The sequence below is a fragment of the Chaetomium tenue genome (genome assembly GCF_020726465.1).
Source record: "Chaetomium tenue strain MPI-SDFR-AT-0079 chromosome Unknown F5144scaffold_5, whole genome shotgun sequence".
NCBI classification, from domain to species: domain Eukaryota; kingdom Fungi; phylum Ascomycota; class Sordariomycetes; order Sordariales; family Chaetomiaceae; genus Chaetomium; species Chaetomium tenue.
Window position 1 is genome coordinate 361,700 of NW_027117333.1, and position 20,597 is coordinate 382,296.

The window sequence follows — 20,597 nt, forward strand, 5'->3', positions numbered from 1 at the left end:
GCAAAGTTTACCTCATTTCTCGAAATCTTCGCACGAAGCGACCAAGCAGGAAGCTCGATTTTCGCAAAATCGGACCGTTCAAAATCGACAAAAAGATTTCGGAGAATAACTACGCACTCGCGCTACCCTCAACAATGCGACTACGGACCAACGTTTTCCACGTCTCACTTCTGGAACCAGCACCCAAGAACGCGAGACTCGACAAGGGTGTCGAAGCAGAAGACGAAGAGGAACTCTGGGATGTCGAAGAAATTCTGGATTCACGCATCACAAAGGGACGGATCGAGTACTTGGTCAAATGGCTAGGGTTCGGTCCCGAAGACAATTCATGGCAACCCGCTACAAACTTCAACTGCCCCGAGGAATTGAAGGACTTCCATCGGAGGAACCCAGACCGACCGAAGGAACCCCTTCCGGCAAATCGACCCCGGCGAGGGAAGGACCGTCCAAGGAAAAACTAAGGAACGGTCAGCATAGGCAGGAAAAAGAGACAAGAGGAACGACGTACTTCCGCGCCCAGGTGAGCGGGTCAGCATCGCCAGACGGGATCCCGATGGCCTCCCAGTCCAGTACCCCGAACCCGCCTGCCTGTTGCGCCAGACCTACCGCCGCTTGCAGAGGAGACATAGGGACAGGAGACGGGGGATCTTCCTCCGTCTCCAGGCGCTCCATTCCGCGACGAAACACCTCCGCGCCACGATCGCGCAACAACTTTTGTTGAGCACGCAAACGGGACAAGCGACTCAAAGACTCGGCAAGCGCCCGCTCCGCCGCCTCTATATCCTTCGCTACTTTCTCCTGCTCGGACAGATTCGATAGAACTACAGAAACGTTAGCACGAACACAACACACGACTGCACGGCACTCACGAGTATCGGCCACGTTGGGGCCACTACACTTCTTGCCCATACGCACGCAGTTCGAACACTTCCTCCCGTCCTCCATCATCACGCACCGCTTCCGAGGTTTCGCATCCCAGCAGCGTTGGCAAGGCATGGCCAATTCGTGACCCAAACGATCAATCTCTGATGCAAGAACGGCGCGTTCGCGCTGGATGTCGCGACGAGCACTAATCAAACGATTAGCCATGACAAGAATGAAGGGGAGTTGGGAACTCACAATAGGAAGGGAAGGTTGGCGCGTATTGAGGGAATAAGCAGTCTCTTGGGACAAGAGACCTCGAGGAGGGGCATCGTGTCATGAAATCGGCCACGAGACGGGCCGAGCGGGGCGCAGCGGGGCTGCGCCAGCCAATCATTTACAACGACCCAGGAGGTAGATGATGGTAGACGGGCTATCATGGGCTACCAGGTAGACCATGGTAGACGGGCTACCTTAGACTATCAGCATGCAACATGCAAACTCAGATAGTATATAGTCATTCGTTCTGGAGAGCTCTGGGAGTTCTCCAGTTAGCAATCACAACTACAGTTCGCTACAAGCTCGCAAGCCGACTGTTGAGACAAGTCTATTGTTGTGCACCCTTTGGCTGCACCGAACCTAAGCATCCTTTGCAGAGATTACCTTCACCGAAGCTGAACCCTAACAGGATAGGATCCTGGAGTAGGTTCGTCACAAGACACCTTGTCGCCAGAAGGGCCAGCACTTCAGCTAACGGTGCTCCGCACGCCTTCAGAAGGCCCATCGGGAGCAAATCCTCGCCTGGCGCCTTCCAGGGGCTTGCTCTTCCTATCGCTTCCGTGATCTCGGTCGGCGTCACTGCTTGTACAACGTCGAAGCCCGGGTTCCAGCTGCCCAAAAAGGTTTGATCTTCCACATCCGTTAGGTTGGCCGGTGGATCCGGGAAGAACCTCTCGGCCAGTGCGCTAGCCTTCTGGTCGTGCGTTTCGGCCGTTACCTGCCCGGACGAGTCCTTGAATGCCGGTAGTCTCGGTGGTTCCGGCGGCAAAAAGCTCCGCAGCCTAGCCCATCTTTCCAAGCTCCACATCTGATCGGGCTTCTTTGCCTCGCTTGCTTCCTGCAGGTTGTTCCTCCAAGCCCTCGTCCGTGCTTCGCGCGTTGTTTTGGCAAGGTCCTTGAGCCTTTCGCCGAGCTCCTCCCAGCAGTACTCTGTCCGCGTCTCCTTCGCCAGCCTCTCGGCTTTCCTGGCCTTCCGGGCGGCCTACTGCACTTCCACTGTCCACCAAGGAGAGCTGTAGCCACAGCTCGCCTTCCTCCTTGGAGTGCTTTCCCCCGCGACCCAGGTGAGCCACTCGACCAGGCTGCCGAAAGCTTTATCAAGACCCTCGACTGTTCGGGTCCTGGCCAGCAGCCCGTCCGGTCCCGGGTCTGTAAGTCCCATGGCCTTGCATAGCAGCTCTGATTCAGCCTTCACCCTCTCCCTGTCCATCTTCTTCCAGGCCCAGCCATCCGGTTGGGTTGGTCTCGGCCCATGCCCTTCCCCGACCTCGAGCACTTGTGGGTAGTGGTCTGACTTTCCACGGCATTCTTCCCCGTAGTATACTGAGGCGGAATAAACAACTACTGATTCGACGTACCAGGCTCTGTTTCTGATGTTCCATGACTGGTAGTAGCCGATGGTCCGACCATTTGTCGAGCCAGACGTGTAGCCATACTCCGTAGGGCGAATGACTTCACATTTTCCGAATCCTGCCTGGCAGGGAGACCATTGGTCCGGTCCGATACAGTGGTCAGCAGACGAGCCGCACCAACCCCCTATTCTTGCCAACATGCGTCAGTCGTTATGGTCACCGCAACACACAAGCGAAGAACTACTGACCCCACGAACAGCACAAGTCCAACCCACACTTGACGGCTCCTCCGTCTGAGTGGATGCCACACATGGCTTTGGCATCGCAGTTACTCATGCAGCCGGTGCCGCAAAAGTCCGGACCATAGCCGCAGATCCCCTGAGGGCCACAGCAACTAGAAGGCGGTAGAAAGTCCGGTCAGCAAAAAATGCCATGGTCCGTGAGATCAAATAACCTTACCTGTCGTCGGCGCACGTGCCGGTCGGGCACAACAGCGCTCCTAAACCGGGGGGATCGACTTGACGGCGGAAGACGCTGGCCATGCCGTGGCGAGGGGAGACGGGGGGTGGGCCGGCCCCCACGGCTACTTCGGTCGTGGCATTGCTTCGGAGCTTTGTGTACTCGACCAGAGGGTCGAGGCCCGCATCGGCATGCGGGTTTTGGTGCGTGATGGAGGGTGGTCGTGCGGATACATGTACCAGGCCGCCTCCGAGCAGACAAGCCGTCAGGTACGATGAAAGAGTGACTAGGCGCACCATGATGGGCAATGCGGGATGCGCAGCCCAAGCTTGACGATGCTCCGATGGAGGTGACGCAGGTGAGCCCTGGACGAAAACGACCGCGCCATCGCGCCCTTTATAGCAGAAAGCAGCGCCATCACGGCTGCCCCTTTCCCCTAGCGCCTTGCCAGGCTAGACGGCTCGGTTGGCAATGGCCGAGCAGGAATCGACCTAGGCCCTTGGCAAGACGTTGGCGCGCGTCCCGGCATTCCGTCCCTGGACCTGCCAGGCCCTGGTCATCGACTCATCGCGTGGTGGTGAGGGTGGAATCACGGGCTGAAGAAGCCGCACACGGGGTCCTGCGGCGCCACATTTCAAGCCATTGATTGGGACATCTAGCGGGCTTCTCGGCGTCCATATCCTCAGGTAGTATCGAATGGGTGCCTATCCATGTTGATATCGCGTCAAATACATGTAGTTGGTCGGACTAGTGCTCGTCCTGGGACAAAACCCGCGAGTTTGCGGGTCGATCTCAAGGGTCAGAGTTTCAATCCGTGTCTTTAGGGTCAAGAATCTACACTAGCGCGGCTTGGTGTTTGTTCGGGGACCACTCTTGGAGTCTTTCTTACACAGCATCTCGGCTGATCCACAGGCACGACCCGCGTGTGCAGAGCCAAGGTTCATAGGGCTTACTGGGATCGGGTTTGAGCCAACCATTCGTTAGAGAAATTACTGATCCTGGTATTCTACGCGGAGCCGAGTTCACTTCAGCTGCCCAAGCTCAGCCAAGTCCCGCTACCGTCCAGGCAGCCGTAAACAAGACCAAGTGACCAACGAACGTCGACTATACGGTACGGGCGAGTTGCTAGCCGTAGATGGAGATAAAAACGGTTCCTGAAATTTGCGAGGTGCTGCCAGTGACGTGATGTTTCTGTCAAGAAGGTTGGTGTTGTGGTTGTGGTCAGGAGAACTACATGCACCGAGTGAAACGGGGGTGAAGTTGAACGGGCTGGTAAACTCAGGGTGTCGTGACTTACCTCGCCTTTCCAGTCTTCTAGCCCTCATGTTCCCGACGACGTGCCACACAGAGACGAGGCTTTTCTGGAACACCTTTTCAATAGCGTGTGGTTGGGCATGGTAACACAAGGGGAAATGGTCTCGCACCCAAGTTTCAGTACAGAATATCGTGTCGAGGGTAGTTTCGGAAGGGTGTCTGACAATGGTTAAGCTCACCTGCGGTTCCGCTCACAATCATGGCCCGGGGCGAGGAGTCTGAAAGCCCTGTGTCTTTACAAGGCAACGCTAGTTAGGTACCTAGTGTTTGGTGTATGCCGCAGCAGACACGAAGGAGTTGAAAGACTCTTGCGCCCTGGCTTTCTGAAAGCGAATTTTCGTTGAAGGTATCTAACTTAACACGGCGTATACCGCGTTATTTGGGCGATACCTGTTATTGTTGGATTATGAATACGAGTTGCAAACGACTGTCGACGACTCATCCTAGGCTCCTCTCTAGAGACGAACCACCCTGCGTAATTGATAGACGTGGTGCTGTGCTTGACCATCATTGAAATAAGGCGTTGTGGGTGCAATTATTCAAATGGGTTCGGTTCAAATCCACGGGTGCTTAGCGGATACTAGACACAATGAAGCCTTACCTGAAGGATAATGTTGCTTCCCTTTCTCCACAAGACTCTATGTTTCTCGTCCGTTTTGAACTGAAATAGATCCGCAGAGGATTTAGAAAAGCCGGGAATACGAATGCTACCATATCAATACTAGAAGGAAAGGGCCTGGAACCCGGAACTCGTAATTACCGGAAGGGAGAAGGAAACGGGGCTTGATACAGTGGGACATAGCAGGCCACGCAAGCTGTTGGTTTTCAGCCCGCTTAGCACTCGTGTATAACATTATAAGTGGTCAAATACAGGTATTTCATGTTGGTTCCCGCCGTAGCTACCGATATGGGCGGCAACGTTGCGTGGCAGATACGAGGTGGTATTGTACTACGCAGGTCTTTAGCCGCCGGGGAGGTAAACCGCGGTGATGATCCTTTTTCATATATCTGCTCAGTAATGCCATCTCAAAATAGAACTACTTAAGCCCTACCCAAACCTACCTTTATCAGCCCTGGGCCATTTCAGCCACCCAAGCCAGCATCACAACTCGACCACTGGACCGCAACCCAACACCAGCATCACTACCACAACCACCACCACCGCAACAACAACAACAAAAAACCACCACCACCATGCTCAACCCCACCACCCCCCTCCTTCTCCTCCTCACAACAGCAGCAACCCTCACGACCGCCCTCCCCCCCCTCCCCACCCTCCTCACCCCGTGGCAAATCACCTCCCTAGGCACCCACTCCCCCTCGGGCCGCCCCGCGGGGCACCCCTACTCCCGGCTCGCCTTCTCCATCCACGACCCCAACACCATCACGGTGGGCACGACGCCCTACGGCAACGCGACCTTCCCGCCGCTGTCGGCCAACTGCACCGTGACATGGATGTCGTACGGGCCGGACCCGCGCGAGGCAGGGTTGGTGACGGCGTGCGATGATGGCGGGGAGCTGAAGGGGCGGTGGACGTTTGAGGTGCTGGAGGGGGAGGGGGAGGGGGGCGGGTCGGCGACGGCGGATTTTGGGGTAAGGGTTAGCTTGGAGGAGACGGTGGTTTTGGGGACGGGGGCCGCGCTGAGCTTGAGGTTTGTGGGTGAGGCGGCGTTTCGCGTGGGCGGGAATATGGCGGGGACGTGTGGTGGGAGTGGGGTGTGTAATTGGGGGTTGAGGAAGGAGAGTGCGCCCGTGTTGGTGAAGCAGGAGTTGGTGGCGATGGAGTGTGTGGTGGGGGATTGTGATAAGCAGTGGGATAAGTGAGGGGGAAGAGGGAGTGGAGGGGTAGGGGGTGGTGATGGGATTCGGGGAGGTTAGAGAAAATAAGGTGACTTGTATATGGAGCTGTAGCTGCGACAGGAGGTATATGATTCAATATGGTACTCAATCCGTGTAAGCCATTGCAGATACGGCGCCCTTTTGTTAATGAGGGCCACCCCGCTTCTGTCGAGTGGGGTGGTGAGGTGACTCAAGAATCGCGTCAATGGCTTATAAAGCAATCTCACGCCGTCAGTCCATCACGCAACGCATCTCTACTCACCTACCATCTCTACTTACCTCCTCTGTCCGGTCAAAGTGTCTTCAGGCTTGACCCTGCCCCATAATTGACCTGGCATCCCAAGAACCCCGACAATGGCAGACCTAAGGCTCGACTTCGTCACCCTCGACGTCTTCACCGACACGCGGTACCTAGGCAACCCGCTCGCGGTAGTCCTCGTCCCACCCGCCCTCCAGTCCCGCCTCGACCAGGCCACCAAGCAGCGCATCGCGCGCGAGTTCAACCTCTCCGAGACCGTCTTCCTGCACACGCTCCCCAACGAGCCCAACCCATCCACCACCCGGCAAATCGACATCTTCACCCCCAAGAAGGAGCTCCCCTTCGCCGGCCACCCCACCATCGGCTCCTCCTACCTCATCCTACACCACCTCGGCTGGAGCCACATCGACACGCTGCAGACCAAGGCCGGGCCGATCCGCATCGAGGCGCTAGCTGGCAACACGGGGGGCCGCATCCGCGCGGCGATCCCGCACGCGGTGCACATCCACCAGCACACGCTGGGCAGCCTGCTCAGCGCCCCCTCCACGGCGTCGGCGACGGTCAAGGCCGTGGAGCAGGGCCTGTCGCCGCACGCGGATATCCGCGCGGCTGAGCTGGGCGCGCCTGTTGTTAGTATCGTTCGTGGGATGAGTTTTGTGCTGGTGAGGTTGGAGAGTTTGGAGCAGCTGGGGTGTGCGCCGCCGGTGGCGGATATTGATTTTGGGGGGATTGGGTTGTTGGATGAGGGGGAGTGGCGTGAGAGTCATACTTCGAGGTATTACTATGTTTTGGGAGATGAGGAGGGGGCTGCGGGTGAGGATGGGAGGACTGGTGTCCGGACGAGGTTGCTGCGGATGGGGTACGAGGATCCTGCCACTGGCAGCGCGGCGTGCACGCTGGCGAGTTATCTTGCTCTCAAATCGGGGGTGGTCGACAGGGAGGCATGTTTTGCGATTACGCAGGGCGTGGAGATGGGGAGGAGGAGTGATATTGCTGTGGATGTGTCTGTCCAGAAGCTCGGTTCATCGGGAGAGATCGGGGTCAAGGAAGTTCATCTTGGTGGAACGGCCGTGGTTGTTATGAACGGCAGTCTCTCAGTGTAAGCCAGGGAAGATAAGTGAATGACTTGAGTCGCTCGAGTTGAGACTGGCTGTACTAAAAGTCGGCTACGAGGCATGGATTCTTGAAACTCAGGAGGAGACACTCGGGGCAGAGATGAATGATTTATTGTGTAAGGGTTGACTGAAGTTAAAGTTGGGCAGAGATGTTGATTGCGTGGACTCATCAATTGACGACTTTGAGAACACTTTTTGCCAAACTCACGGTTTTTACAGCTATTTGGCATTTCAATCCAGTTCTTTTTCAGAGAGCTGATTGGCTGCCTGTTTGCATGTGGGACCACCAGGCTTGGCTCGTGCCTCGATGCGCGACAGGTTGCCAGCCGCCAAAAAGTTGGGGAGCTCCTTTGGAAGTCGCATTCAACAACAGACCCATCCAACCACTTCGTCAGAGGAACAGCACCAGACCTCAAGATGTTGTGTGCACGTATGTTTATAACTTGCCCAGTCATGTGCTAGGTGTCGTGAATGCTGACAATTGATGCAGTCTCAGGCGAGGTCCCAGAGGAGCCCGTAGTGTCGCGGAAGACAGGTCCGTCGCATCACCCATCGGCCGTTGCCCATCGCAAACTCTAGATGGGAGTGTCTTATCGTCATACTAACTTGACACCATAGGCACCGTGTTCGAGAAGCGGCTCATCCTCAAGTACATCGAAGAGAACGGGAAGGAGCCCGGCACCGACGAAGAGCTCGACCCCGAAGACCTGCTGGCCGTCAAGACGAGTCGCGTGGTCCGGCCCCGCCCGCCAAACTTCACATCCCTGCCGTCGCTGCTCAAGGCCTTCCAGGACGAGTGGGATGCGCTGGTGCTCGAGACATACAACACGAGGGAACAGCTGTCGCGGACCAGGGAGGAACTCGCCACCGCCCTCTACCAGCACGATGCAGCGGTCCGCGTCATTGCGCGGCTGACCAGGGAGCGAGACGAGGCTCGCGAGGCTCTGTCCAATGTCACCGTTGCGCAAGGAGTAGCGGGGCCTGCGAATGGCGATGCTATGGCTGTTGACAACGAGAGCCTGCCGGAGCACCTGGTGGAACACGTGAACGAGTTGCAGCAACAGTGCGTCGCCCAGATTTCACACTGACCACAACCCGGTGCTGACACATGCCGCAGATTAACCAAGGGCCGAAAGAAGCGCCCCGTTCCCAAGGGCTGGGCCAATTCAGACGACGTGGCCGCCCTCCAGCAAGTCGCCTACACCGATCTGACTGTCTCCCAAGCATCCTCCCTCGATACCGAATCCGAGTACGCGGCGATTGGCGGTCTGGATGGGAAGCTTGATATCTACTCGATCCAGGGCAACACGGTGGAGAGGACGCTCGAGATTGGCGAGCCAGTGACGGCCACGGCCTGGACTGGGAGCAAGGTCATCCTGGCCACGGCGAAGGGGTCTGTTAAGGTGTTCGACAACGGTAGCGAGACGGCCTCGTTCCAAGCACACGCCGGCCCAGCGACGGGCCTCTCCGTACATCCGGGCGGGCGGATTCTTGCTTCTGTTGGCGTGGACAAGAGCTTCGTATTCTACGATCTGGAGTCGCTGGAACAGGTGTCTCGGTGCTACACCGATGCTTGTACGTCTTTTTGTGTCCTCCCCTTCCCCCAATTTTACATTTGCTAACCTTTGCAGCTCTCACCGCCTGCGCATTCCACCCCGACGGGAAACTCTTTGCTGCCGGGACACAGTCAGGGGATATCAAGGTCTTCCAGTCCGACACCGGCGAGCAGGCGGAAAGCTTCAACCTCGGCACGCCAGTGCAGACGGTTGTCTTCTCTGAGAATGGCTTCTGGTTTGCGGCGGCGGGCAAGGGCCAGTCGACGACCACCATTTTCGATCTGCGGAAATCGGGGCCGGCAGCCCAGGTCAAGGAGCTGCAGACGGGCGATGCTCAGGACCTGGCATGGGACTACACAGGCCAGTACCTGGCGACGGCTGGATCCACGGGGGTCACGGTGCAGATGTACTCGAAGGGCTCCAAGTCGTGGTCTGAGCCGCTCCGCACCAGCACGCCTGCTACTGCGCTCCGATGGGGTGCCGAGGCCAAGTCCCTGGTCACGGTGAGCAAGGAGGGCGTGGTTTCCGTGCTTGGGGCTAAGGAATGACGGGACGGAAGAACCGAGCGAGAAGTTCACGGAATGGGTGTGAGGGAATGGGTCTAAGCGAGGCTGTAACATAGATGTTTTTGTCCTGGCGCCTGAAAATGTGATACCTGCATTGGAAGAAGCTTGAGGACGCGAGTCATTTACTTGTTGTTATTTGTGGGCTCTTTGTCTAAATTAGGTTCCCTGGTTTTCTGTGCGGTCCACAGGCAGAAGTACCTTGAGTTAATTACCTTCCTTGTCACCTGACTCAGTTGGGTTGTTGCTTGATCAGGCCGTGCCACGCAGTTGCCCACATATGGTGAAATTCCCTCGTGGGCCCGGAGCCTTGTGCTGCTCGGAACATTCGTAATCTGCCGGTAGCCGCCAGGGGGGGGGCAGAAGCGGCGAATCCCGGCCACCACCGAACGTCCGAGGCCACAGCTGACAACATTCCTTGACTCGCTCTAAACAAAAGGGAAACGTCACTTCTCCTCAAAGGCTGCACTTAGCGCCTGAAAACCCTGCAACGCATTTCGTTCCCGTTCACAATACTTTGTACCGCCTTTTGGTTTTAATCCTCGAACTTGCTAGGTTTAAATCCCACGCACCCTCCCTCGAGGTCCACGATTCCCACGACGAACGATCATCCCTAAGAAGCAAGGGCAGCGCCCCAACTACGATATCCCGCTCGTCGTCATCGCGTTCAATAGACCCAGATACATAAGTGGTGGAATGTGCTCTCGGCTTCCGCGGCAGTAAGCGACGATTCGATTGGAACACGAGCGAGCGAGGCAGAAATGGACAACCGCGACCACCGCCCCATAGACTTGGAAGAGTTGCTGTCTGATCCTCTCGAACCCGCCCCGCCTCACCCCGCGAGCGACTTTTCGAGCTGGCCTGCTGAGTCCTCGCCGGCGCCGGGCGGCGACGAGGGAATGGAGGCCGACGGCTCCGAGATGGTGTTATCGGACGAGGATTTTGATGATGAAGGGCAAAGCGAGGAGGACTATGATGGACGCGACGAAGACGAGGAGGAGGAGGAGGAATCCGATCCCGGCGAGGAACTCGAGGACGCGTTCCTGGCGGATGGTGGGGAGGACGATTTGGGAAGGGACGGCGGTTTTGGGAGCGATTTTGAGTTTGAGTTTGAACCTTGGGCGGCTGGGGAAGATTCGGAAGAAGAAATGTCGGACCACCAACTTTCCCCCGCAGCCAGGGAAAACCGCCAACAGATTGTGGACCTTATTTCCGGTTATCACGGCCGTCTCGAAGACGAGGACGAGGGGCTTTTCGTCGACCAAGGGCCTGGTTTTCTCCCGCCCCTCGAGGAGATCCTCTCTAACGTCAGACGGAACCACGCACGAGCCCTCGATCTGGTGACCGAACTGCATTCTGAGGTGCGCAATCTTGGCTACGGGAGGGCACCTCGCAATTTGCGCAATTTACGCGAGAACCATCGCCATCACCCATACGCCGTACCGCAAGATCCCGACGTGGAGCGTGTCGGAATGAACGAGCACCGAGGCGGCAGCCACTTGCGCGATGAGCTGGTCGAGGTCGAGGTGCGCCCGGCGCGGGCGGTGGGGCGGAATAGGCCTTCTCCTCAAGCGCCGCCCGAAGTTATCGATTTGACCGGGGACCCCGATTCACCAGAAGAGCCACGCGCTAATGGGCCTCCCCGAGGCAGTGCTGCGAACGGTTTTCAAGGCCACATGCCTGGAAGGAACCCGCGGCGCCGATTGTCATTGAACCAGCGCACGCCCTCTCTTTCGCGCAGCGACGGTAGCCTTCTGGGGAACCAGGCTGACGTTATCGATCTCACTTTGGACGATTCCCCGGCCCCAGCCCCGGCCCTTCCACAACTGCCAATACCACTGCCTCGGCGCAACAACCCTGGAAACCCCCACCATCGCCATCACCACAATCAACATCGCCGTCGCCAACCCGCCCGCGCTCAACCCATCGAGCTTGATCACGAAGAAGGAATTAGTGCTAGATTCGCCGGTTTATTTAGGAGAGACTTTTTGAGTTTTGATCTGATCCAGCGCCTTGGTTTTGGTCGCCCGCACGACGTCGAGGTACAAGTTATCGGCGGAGGTCGGCCCAATATGGACAACCCGCTCGGAGGAAACATTCCCAATCTCGATTATCGCGTCAACGGCAACGGTGCCGCGCCCAAGCCCGACCACGTTCCGCCCCCGCCAGCCCGCGAGGGCTTCACTCGCGACACCGGCAACGACGATAATGTCATCATCTGCCCCAGTTGCGAGACGGAATTAAAGTACGATCCGGATGCCGGCATCGACGATAGCTCGCGACCCGCCAAGAAGATCCGCACAAGGAAGGATCACGAAGAGCACCACTTTTGGGCGCTCAAGGATTGCGGCCATGTAAGTTTGTTTGATGACCTGGCGGTTGATCCATCCATCGCCTGCACTTCTTTTTTTTTTTTTTTTTTGTCTTACTGACCCGGCCGTCTTCCTCCGAAAAGGTCTACTGCAGGAATTGTTACGAGAACCGCGGCGTCCGCAAGCCCACGAGCAAGACACCGATGACGCGCTTTCGCCGCGATCCGGACAGTGCCCGCAAGAATCTCTGCGCGGTCGACGGCTGCCCGAGCGAGGTTAACAACAAGTCGAATTGGGTCGGCCTGTTCCTTTGAGTCGCTCGCAGGGGGCTTTTCCTTGGAGTCGCTCGCCTGGGACCTGCTCTGTGGTTTGTGGCAAGGGGCCACGTTCGAGTTTGCATGGGAGGGTTATTTCGGTAGCTGAGCCCGTATATGAGCTTAGAGGATAAGAGTGAGCGTTTCTGGCAGCGCGGTTGGTATTCTGGCTTTTTTTCCCTTCTTTTTCCGTTTTTTTCCCTTTGTCTTGGTTGCCGGCTGATCCTGCATGCCGAACCTGGTGTGTTTTACATCGAGTTGAGTCGGGGCGTGTTGGAACGCGTTCGGCTCGCATCACGGAAGGCCTCTGTTTATACAGCATGGCTGGGCGTTGGGTTAGCTGCTGTGGATGGGAAAGCATGGCTAGGATTATTAGAGGCGTTTTTTCTGTTGGTAGATTTGTGTGTTTTGCACCATTCCCCCTATTGTTGTCTTATCTTCTGCCGTCCAAAGGACCTGTTGCCTTCATCTGACCCTGGTTTGCCTGCGGGACGGGGGCCTGGTGACGGGCGTGGGCTGGGCTGGTACATGGAGACTGGCAGCGATGGGGGAGCGGGCGGTTCCCGGTGTGCATAGGACAAGCTGGACAGCGGTATAGGGATGGATACCCCATTTGTGAGAGGAGCTGACCGCTCAACAGCGGCCAGGCGAGAAGTTATATTGCATTGCATCTGTCCTGTTGGTTTGCCCGTGCTGCAGCTGTGATTCCGTGACGGCCCATGAGAAAAAAACGCCAAAAGTCAACCTTCCAAATGCCAAATATGCCCTGCGTGCCCGTTTCGTGGACCCCGACGTCTCCATCAGCACACAGCACCGCAGACCACCTTACCCATGTCCCCATCCAGCACACCTTACCCACGGCCCCATTCAACGCACCACCTTACCCACCCCATTCGCTCCCACGGCCCGACTCCCATCAAGAAACGACATACCCCCGCCTACCACGCCTTTCCGCCCCCGCGTTCCTCTCCCTCAAGTTCGGCAGCGTGATGTACTGCTCCGGGTCCTGCGGCAGCAGCTGCTTAAAGATGGGTTGCGACCCGACCGACCGTTTCTGCAACTTATCCTCCATCAACTGATGCAGCCGCTTCGTCGTCAAGAACTGCCCACCCCCCACCGGCCCCCCCGCTCCCCCACCAACCACCCCCTTCCCTTCCGCACCCGAACCCACCCCCACCCCCGCCGCATCCGCCGACGCCGCCCTCGACCGCGACCTCGACCCCGACCCGGACCCCGTCCTCCCCCCCACCCTCACCCCCACCACCGTCGCCGCCGCCCCCGCCGCCGTCTCACTCTTGGCCGTCACCAACCCCGGCGGCACCACCGGCACCGGCGGCACCCACTCATCCAGCACCTCGCACAGCGCCGCCGTCATGTCGTCGCTGGTGCTGGACTCGAACCCACACGCCGCAAACAGGTGCTTGGTGTACGCCTCGGCGCCGGGCGGCGGCTGCCAGGAGAGGTGCCGCAGCCCGGCGCCGCCCGCCGCGCAGCAGTCGAGGATCAGGAAGACGTCGCAGGGGGCGGAGAGGATGGGTGTTCGGAGGTGGTCCCATTTGAGGGTGGAGACGGGGCGGTAGCGCTCGCTGGGGGGGGGTTAGTTTTGTGTTGGAGGGGGTGATGGTGGATGGGATGGGAAGGGTTGGGGGCTGGGAGTGGAGGGGGAAGGGGGAGGGCAAAGGGAAGGAAAGAGGAGGAAAGGAGGACGGGAACGCACTATTTCTTAAGTAGTTCCTGGTACTTGTCTCGCCGGCCGTGCGTGGTGCACGCGTCGCCACTGAGCAGAGCCGCGTAGAGTTCCGCCGCCGCCGCCTTGGACCACTCGGCGTTCTCGGGATGGTCGTGACTGTCCGTTGTCAATACCCGTCCATAAGCCACCCGCAAGAGCACCGACCTGCTAAACACCAGCTCATTGTCGTCGTCCATCGCCCCGTGGCCGTGGTAATACACCATCAGCAGCGTGTCATCCGCCGCGTACCGGCAGAACTGCTTCAGCTTGGCCTTGAGGCTCTCCACGGACCGGTGCATCGGGATCAGAAACTCGTGCACGGTGTACCCGTAGCTCTCCAGCGTCGCGCGCAGCCGGGCCGTCTCTTCCTCCAACGAGACATAATCGGCGGCCGGCGGTGCCGTGTAGTCCTCGGCGCGGAGGTCGTGGAACGACCACGTCAGGAGCAGGGCGTGGACCTGGTTGTACTGGGGTTTGATGCCGCGGAATTTGCTGCTGCTGTTAGATCATCCGTCCGGGCCATAAACCCCAAAAACAACCCGACCCAACCGGCAGTCGGTCATCCAGTAAAGGAAGATAAAGTAACTCACGAAGCCGTTCTCCCCCCCACCGCAGAACTGACCGTCTTCCTGCCCGTCTTGACTCTCTCCCAGCTTTCACTCCTCCTGCGCCGCCTATGCCCCGACGGCACCCTCGGATTCGGTAACTTCTCCCTCACACTCCCCACTCCAAACCTCAACTCCTCCCCTCCCACACCCCCACCATCCGAACCCTGCCTCGCATCCACCGTCGCCACAACCTGATACCCCCTCTCATACCGATCCCTCCCAATCCCCACCGCCGAAACCGCCCTCTCCCTCTCCCTCTCCCTCTCCACCGACCCCGGCCGTGACCTCGACCCGGGCCTCGACCCCCCCAAAGGCGGAACAGCAGCAGCACTAACAGCAGCACCAACAGCAACAGCCGCAGCAGGCGGCCACCCATCCCCCAACCCCACCCGCTCATGCCGATAATACCCCCCCACCGCCCCCACACCCACACCCACACCCGCATCCGAACTCAGCTGCCGACGATGCAGCAGCTGCCGATGCCGCGGCGCGGCCGGCACCCGTGGCAGCACACCTGCACTACCCCCCCACCCCCCACCTCCACCTATCCCACCCGCACCCTCCCCATCCTCGTCATCCGCGGCCCCGTCCTCCTCCCCCGACTCAGGCCCATACGACGACGAATCCGAAAACCCACCCCCACCCATACCCATACCCCCCCCACCACCATGCGCCAACCGCCCCAACGACAGGGAGCGCGCACGCAGATGGTGCTGCTGGCGTTGGCCATGGTCGTGGTCGTGCTGGTAGTGCGAGCGCGGGTGGTAGTGTGGCAGATCACGGTCACAGTCACGGTCACGGTCATCGCGGTCGTGGTGGTCGAGTCGCAGGCGCTGCTTGAGGGATTCGTGCTGGAGGTGGTCGGTGGGGAGGGGCAGGCCGGCGGAGTGGGAGGGTTTGAGGGCGGGGCGGAGGGGGTGGGGGTGGGGGTGGGGGTGTGTGTGGTGGGTGTGGGTGGGGAGGTGGTGAGGGGGGGAGTTGTGGTGGTTGTTGTGGTGGTAGGGGGAGTGGGAGTGGGAATGGGAATGGGAGTTGTGGTGGTGGTCGCGGTGACGGGGGGGCCGGATGCGTACGCGGTCGCGGTCGCGGTCGCGGTGGGTGCGGCTGGGGGCGATGTCGCTGTGGTGGGGGAGGTCCCAGTCGTAGGTGATGAGGGGTCGGGCGGTTGGGGTGGGTGTGGTGGTGGTTGCTGTTGTGGTTGTTGCCGTTGACCAGGGGCGGAACTCGAGGTCGCCGTAGCCGATCACGCTGGCGGGGGCTGCGGACCGTCGGCGGGGGCGGCCGAGGGTGGCGCGTGAGTAGTGGTCTGTTGTTTCGACATCGTTGTCGTCGTCGTCGTCGATCCCGATGAAGGTGCGCGTGTCCCAGAAGCTGCGGCCGCCCGTGTAGTCGTACTCGTAAGCGTGGTGAGGGCGGTCGAAGCGGCTCATTTCAGGCTCTCTCCGCTTCAGCTTGCTCCGCCGGGTTGGGATGGGCGTTGTGTGTGTTTTTCCCCGTCTGTCGTCTGTGTGTGCCTGACTGAAAGACGCAAAGGAAAGATGGTGGTGTTACCGCTGGCGAAGGTGACAGGGATAAATCGAGAATGCGGGGAGGGTCTGCAGGGCGGAGAGAGGCACTCTAAAGTGTCTCGTGTCTCGTGTCTCGGGTCTCGTGTGAGAAGGGGGAAAACCGTTAGGCCTCCAAAGTCACAGCCAAAGTCTGGGGCTGACGCACCATGGGAATGACAGGCCGCATTCCGCCGCCCTGGATTCCCGCTCCCGCTCGCCTGAGATTTCCGCATTGCATTTCAGGCCGGCAGGGGTTCGTCGGGCCACAAGGTCCCAAGCCACCGTCGGCCGCATTCCCGCCATGCGCGTCTGGCCGCTCTGGCCTTCAGGGGCCCATTTCTGCCCAATCATGCGTGCTTGGCACCCAAACTTGTGCGCAGCGTCGTGGTGTGGTGAGGCACACTTGGGGTGCACAGAGGCACAGAGCAACATGGCCACGAGTTTACAGGGAGGGAGTCATGGGTATTGTGTCTTTTGGTGAATATGGCTGCTAACTATACGAGATTCCATCTCCTGCGTTAACTCGCCTGACAAACTGCAGCTTGTTACGAATACCAAGAAATAATAACCTGGTTATATTCAGGGGTTGGTGATATCCTAAGACCTCAGGGTTAGGGCTGCATTAAGCAAAACGGCCCAACGACATGCAAACCAAGCGTCGTCGTCGATCCCAGTCGCCGTAAACATCTATCTCATCCTCGTTCATCATGTATGCATAACGTCTTAGCTCGTGGCCGTAACGAGGTCGTCAAAGTCTATCAAGTCAAGCTCTGGGTCGCCGTAGTCGGTCTCCTGAGAAACCGTGATTGTGGGTTCAACCGGGCCCTTCTTGGCCGGGTCCGGCGGTGGTTCGCGCCCATCGTGGCGCTTTCTCTCCTCTTCTTGGTGGGTTTTTTTGCTCCTGTTGAGAGCTAACATCACTTCAACCTCATCACTAGAGCCAAAGAACCTGGGCTTCTCTCGCATGGGAGGGCGTGGTTGGACATCTGTGGGTGGTGTGTCCTTTGCGTCTGGGTTGGCCGGACAGCGAGATGCCCCAGACCTGCTGCCCTGCCGTGACTGCTTATCCGCAAGCGAATAGTTAGACTCTAAACAATCACCTGCTTGCTCACATACAGGCTGCCGTAGCTTGTCCCCATTAACGGGGGGTGGGGGTTGTTTCAGCCCGGGGGTGGGAGGCTTCGGGCGGGGTCGGGGTGTCGTGTGCGGCTGAGCCGGTGTTCGTGGAGCGTGATTTGACAACCGGGACGGGCCCTGTCCGGCCACAGGTGGGCGCCGGAACGGGGGTGGTTTGTTGCTGCTCCCGAGATCTCCGGCCTTGCTGGGAGTTGTCGTGGGCTCCTCGACATCTCGCAGGTCCTGGGAGGAAAAGAGCAGATCTTGAGTAGAGATGAATGGAATTGCGAGAGCCTCGCTCGGTTTCATGGCTTTGGCCGGTACCACCTTCGTAGGACGCGGAGGCGGTGCCATCGGTGTGCGTACACGAGCAACCTGCCGCGTTATCTGCCGTGGGCGGTCACTCTTGAAATCGGCCATGCAAGGTTGCTGTCTGGGGGTAGGCTTCGCTGGCTGGACAGCGGCAGGCGGGTCCCCTTGTAGCTCTCTTGCTTCCTGGGTCAGGCTCGGGCATAGGTCGTCTATGTGAGACATGATGAAGAGCTGGGTGCTCGTGGGGGGCGCCGAGTAGAAGTCGTCCCGAGTGTCCCGTGGCGACGGCTTCGAGAGAGGGGTGGGGGTAGCTGGTCGCGAATGCGTAGCTGAACTACGGAGATGTGGAGGGAGAAATTGAGGCTGCTGTCCTCCTGCGCCAGGGTTCCGCGGTCTGGGCTGTTTGAAGGCGGGAGCTGTCGCCGGTGACTGGCGTTGAGGAGCAGCTCGCGAGGGTTTATGTGGCAGGGCGAACTTGGAAGCGCTGTCAGCGCCAGATATTGGCCGAAGTCGATTCGGGGCATTGGTGGTTTCCTGCAACACTTTTCGAGCCGATGGAGGCTGGGCCGGTGCAGGTTTCGGAGGACGCTGTTGTTGCGGCGGGCGGGCTGCATGAGGTTGGAGGTTTGGCGTTTGAGCTGGCTTGTTGATGGGCGTTCTGTTTGGCGGCGGGTCAGGCGTTCTTATCTTGGCCTTTTCGGGACATGGCGTGCTCTGGTTCGGCGTTCCCAGCCGAGAGGGCCGAGCAGCCGGGGGTTTTTTGCATGTCTTCGCAGCGAGAGGCTCATCAGTGGCCTTTGGGGGGTCTGTGTGAGCCAGAGTCCCAGGTTGGCTGGATCCTGAACCGAGCTTTGAGCCATCCGCACTTGTCTTCCTCCCATGCGTCTTTTTCTCCGCAAGCCCTTTCATCTCTTCCAATTTCGGTGTCTCCAGGGGCTTCTTCTTAGGTGCCGGGTCTTTTCCGTTGTCACCCCCGGTGACTCCCTTGCCGACTCGCTCTCCCGGAGATGCAGAGCCACCGGGTGTCGATGCTTGTCCATCTTGAAGAGCATCCTTCGCCCCCAGCTGCTCGGCTCTCTTGGTAGGCATATCCACCTCCTTGACCTCTACCTTCACTACCGTGTTCTTTTTGCCCTCCTCCATTCCATCCCCCAGCCGCCGCCTCTTAACCTCACTTATTATCCCTGCTGTTTTCCCAGGCGGTATATTCTCATCCACCACCACCTCCTCCTCCCGCACAACCCCCAACCCCACCCTCTCCCCCGCCCCATCCCGCTTCCTCCCCACCCCATTCCCCCTCACAAACCTCGAAATGGTATCCTGACTCGCGCGGGGCTCGACCAGCGGCAGGCCCTTCCTCCTCTTGTCCTCCAGCATGCGCTGCTCCTTCTCCTTTTTCTTGTCGCGCAGGGCGCGGGCGCGGGTGGTCTGGCGGTCGCGGTCCAGCTCGCGGCGGATGCGGTCCTGCTCCTCGCGCTCGACGCGGCGCTGCTCGGCGCGCGACAGCCGCGGCCCGCGCGTCGCTTCGCGGTACAGCTTCTGGGCTTGCTTGGACGTCATCGGCGGCTTGCTCTCGGGCCCGGTCGTCGGTCGCCCCATCAGCCCCTGCATCCCTAGCGGGTTGGGCACCATGGTGAAGGTGTGCTGGTGGTGGTGTCGGGGGGCCATGGTGGCATTTTTGGGGGGGGGGGTGTTGTGGCTGCTACTGTCGGTGGTGGTGCGGGTGGTGTTGGTTGGGTGTCGGGGTGTGTTGTTGGGTAGTGTTCTCGGGCGGCAGGGTCGGGGTTTGGGTGCGGCCGGTACTCGAGTTGGTCGATGGAAATGTTGGGTTCATCAACCGCCGGCGGGTCCCGTCGTGGACATTGCATCCACCAAGTCGGTTTGGTTTCGGTTGACGCGTTGGAGGCGCGTGACAAGTTGACAAGCACCGCAGGTTCACAGGCAACAGGCAAGTGGATCGATGGAGGGGCATTTCTCAGCCCTAACCCTGGTAAGTCGGATCACGAAGTCACATGCTTTTGATCCTGCTATGCAAGGCAGTGCATCGGTTCTAACTTGCAGCCCTAACCCCAAACCAAAAACAACTCCACGCACAGGACCTGACCTCGCAAAACCGCCAGCTTCACGACCCGGTTGATGAGGCAGCTCGTGGAGCGGTAGGCACCCAAGTACCCACTTCTCCGGCGCCGGGCGACCGACATGGCAACATCGCATTACATTCCCCAAGCATCAGAATACCCAAGCCCCGATCCGGCGGTCCCCGGGCGTGTGTGTCAATGAGTGAGTGAGTGATGGTGTCACCTTGGTAATACCCAAGTATCAGGTGCTGTGAATTGCTTCCAGATCGCTTCGTGGAATCGGTGGCACCGTGGCACTCTCGGCACTCTCACAGTCTCAGTCTCACCCTGCGCAATGGCGCATGTCAAAAGATGGAAACGGTCAATCCTGTTTTCCGGTTTGGGTCCGTACATGTACCGACCAGGGCCCAGAGCTGCAGCCAGGCGGCCGTCCCCGAGGGCCCGCATAATATCGGACATACTCTCAGTACCTCTCTTGGGTACCTTGCCGGCTGGGGCGGGTCTGTGTTTCTCCGTCCATATCCGGCCATCTCCGTCCAGATACGATCCTGGTGTCTCACCATGACGGACTTCCAGTCCAAGATTCCAACTCGTCAGTGATCCTTTGCAGAGGCTCGGGCCCGGTGTGGTGACCGAACCGACGGCCGCTTCCGCTTCCGATAGGGCGACTGTTTTGCTCCCTAACGTTGGCTACTTCATCATGCCGCTCCAAGCACCGCAAGGAGTTGGTGTTTTTGGGAAGGCCTTTCGGTGTTAACGACCGATCTTGAAAGTCTCCGATAATCAGATGGCCCCCACGGCCCTTCCTCTGCACGACAGTACACAGTATGCAAGCTGACCGAGAGTCTGGGACACGGCAGGTCTGGATCTCAGCCGCCGCCCTTGCCGATCTTGCACCCATGCTGCCGATTCAACGTCTATTTGCACCGCAGGCTGAGCCGCCTCCTGCAGGGGGTGCATGATGCATGACCATGCATATCTCTC

At 59.0% G+C, this 20,597-nt stretch overlaps 6 protein-coding genes across 6 annotated transcripts; 3 read left to right on the forward strand and 3 right to left on the reverse strand.

The window, feature by feature from the left end:
- Positions 1-2,428: 2,428 nt before the first annotated feature.
- On the reverse strand, positions 2,429-3,250 carry F5144DRAFT_613320 (uncharacterized protein; the record flags this gene model as incomplete). Its single annotated transcript, XM_066791744.1, has 2 exons — positions 2,429-2,886; positions 2,952-3,250. The coding sequence occupies 2 exons, from the start codon at positions 3,248-3,250 to the stop codon at positions 2,733-2,735; spliced, it is 453 nt and encodes a 150-aa protein (XP_066640818.1). The 3' UTR covers positions 2,429-2,732.
- A 1,875-nt stretch (positions 3,251-5,125) lies between these two features.
- On the forward strand, positions 5,126-6,089 carry F5144DRAFT_535014 (uncharacterized protein; the record flags this gene model as incomplete). Its single annotated transcript, XM_066787026.1, has 2 exons — positions 5,126-5,917; positions 6,002-6,089. The coding sequence occupies exons 1-2, from the start codon at positions 5,460-5,462 to the stop codon at positions 6,087-6,089; spliced, it is 546 nt and encodes a 181-aa protein (XP_066640819.1). The 5' UTR covers positions 5,126-5,459.
- A 369-nt stretch (positions 6,090-6,458) lies between these two features.
- On the forward strand, positions 6,459-9,582 carry F5144DRAFT_494004 (uncharacterized protein; the record flags this gene model as incomplete). The annotated part of the gene is made up of 6 exons (XM_066786014.1): positions 6,459-7,462; positions 7,805-7,908; positions 7,969-8,013; positions 8,097-8,541; positions 8,596-9,053; positions 9,110-9,582. The coding sequence occupies 6 exons, from the start codon at positions 6,459-6,461 to the stop codon at positions 9,580-9,582; spliced, it is 2,529 nt and encodes an 842-aa protein (XP_066640820.1).
- A 603-nt stretch (positions 9,583-10,185) lies between these two features.
- F5144DRAFT_272465 (uncharacterized protein) lies at positions 10,186-12,583 on the forward strand. The gene is made up of 2 exons (XM_066783635.1): positions 10,186-11,951; positions 12,053-12,583. Exons 1-2 carry the CDS (start codon positions 10,359-10,361, stop codon positions 12,221-12,223), a joined length of 1,764 nt encoding a protein of 587 aa, XP_066640821.1. The 5' UTR covers positions 10,186-10,358; the 3' UTR covers positions 12,224-12,583.
- A 1,060-nt stretch (positions 12,584-13,643) lies between these two features.
- F5144DRAFT_465135 (uncharacterized protein) lies at positions 13,644-15,990 on the reverse strand (the record flags this gene model as incomplete). Its single annotated transcript, XM_066784990.1, has 4 exons — positions 13,644-13,809; positions 14,118-14,450; positions 14,543-14,763; positions 15,634-15,990. Coding segments are annotated over 4 exons (1,077 nt in total), but the record flags the coding sequence as incomplete, so codon positions are not given.
- An 840-nt stretch (positions 15,991-16,830) lies between these two features.
- Positions 16,831-19,167, reverse strand: F5144DRAFT_593655 (uncharacterized protein; the record flags this gene model as incomplete). Its single annotated transcript, XM_066790483.1, has 5 exons — positions 16,831-17,018; positions 17,092-17,166; positions 17,220-17,846; positions 18,240-18,790; positions 18,842-19,167. 5 exons carry the CDS (start codon positions 19,165-19,167, stop codon positions 16,831-16,833), a joined length of 1,767 nt encoding a protein of 588 aa, XP_066640823.1.
- Positions 19,168-20,597: the final 1,430 nt, after the last annotated feature.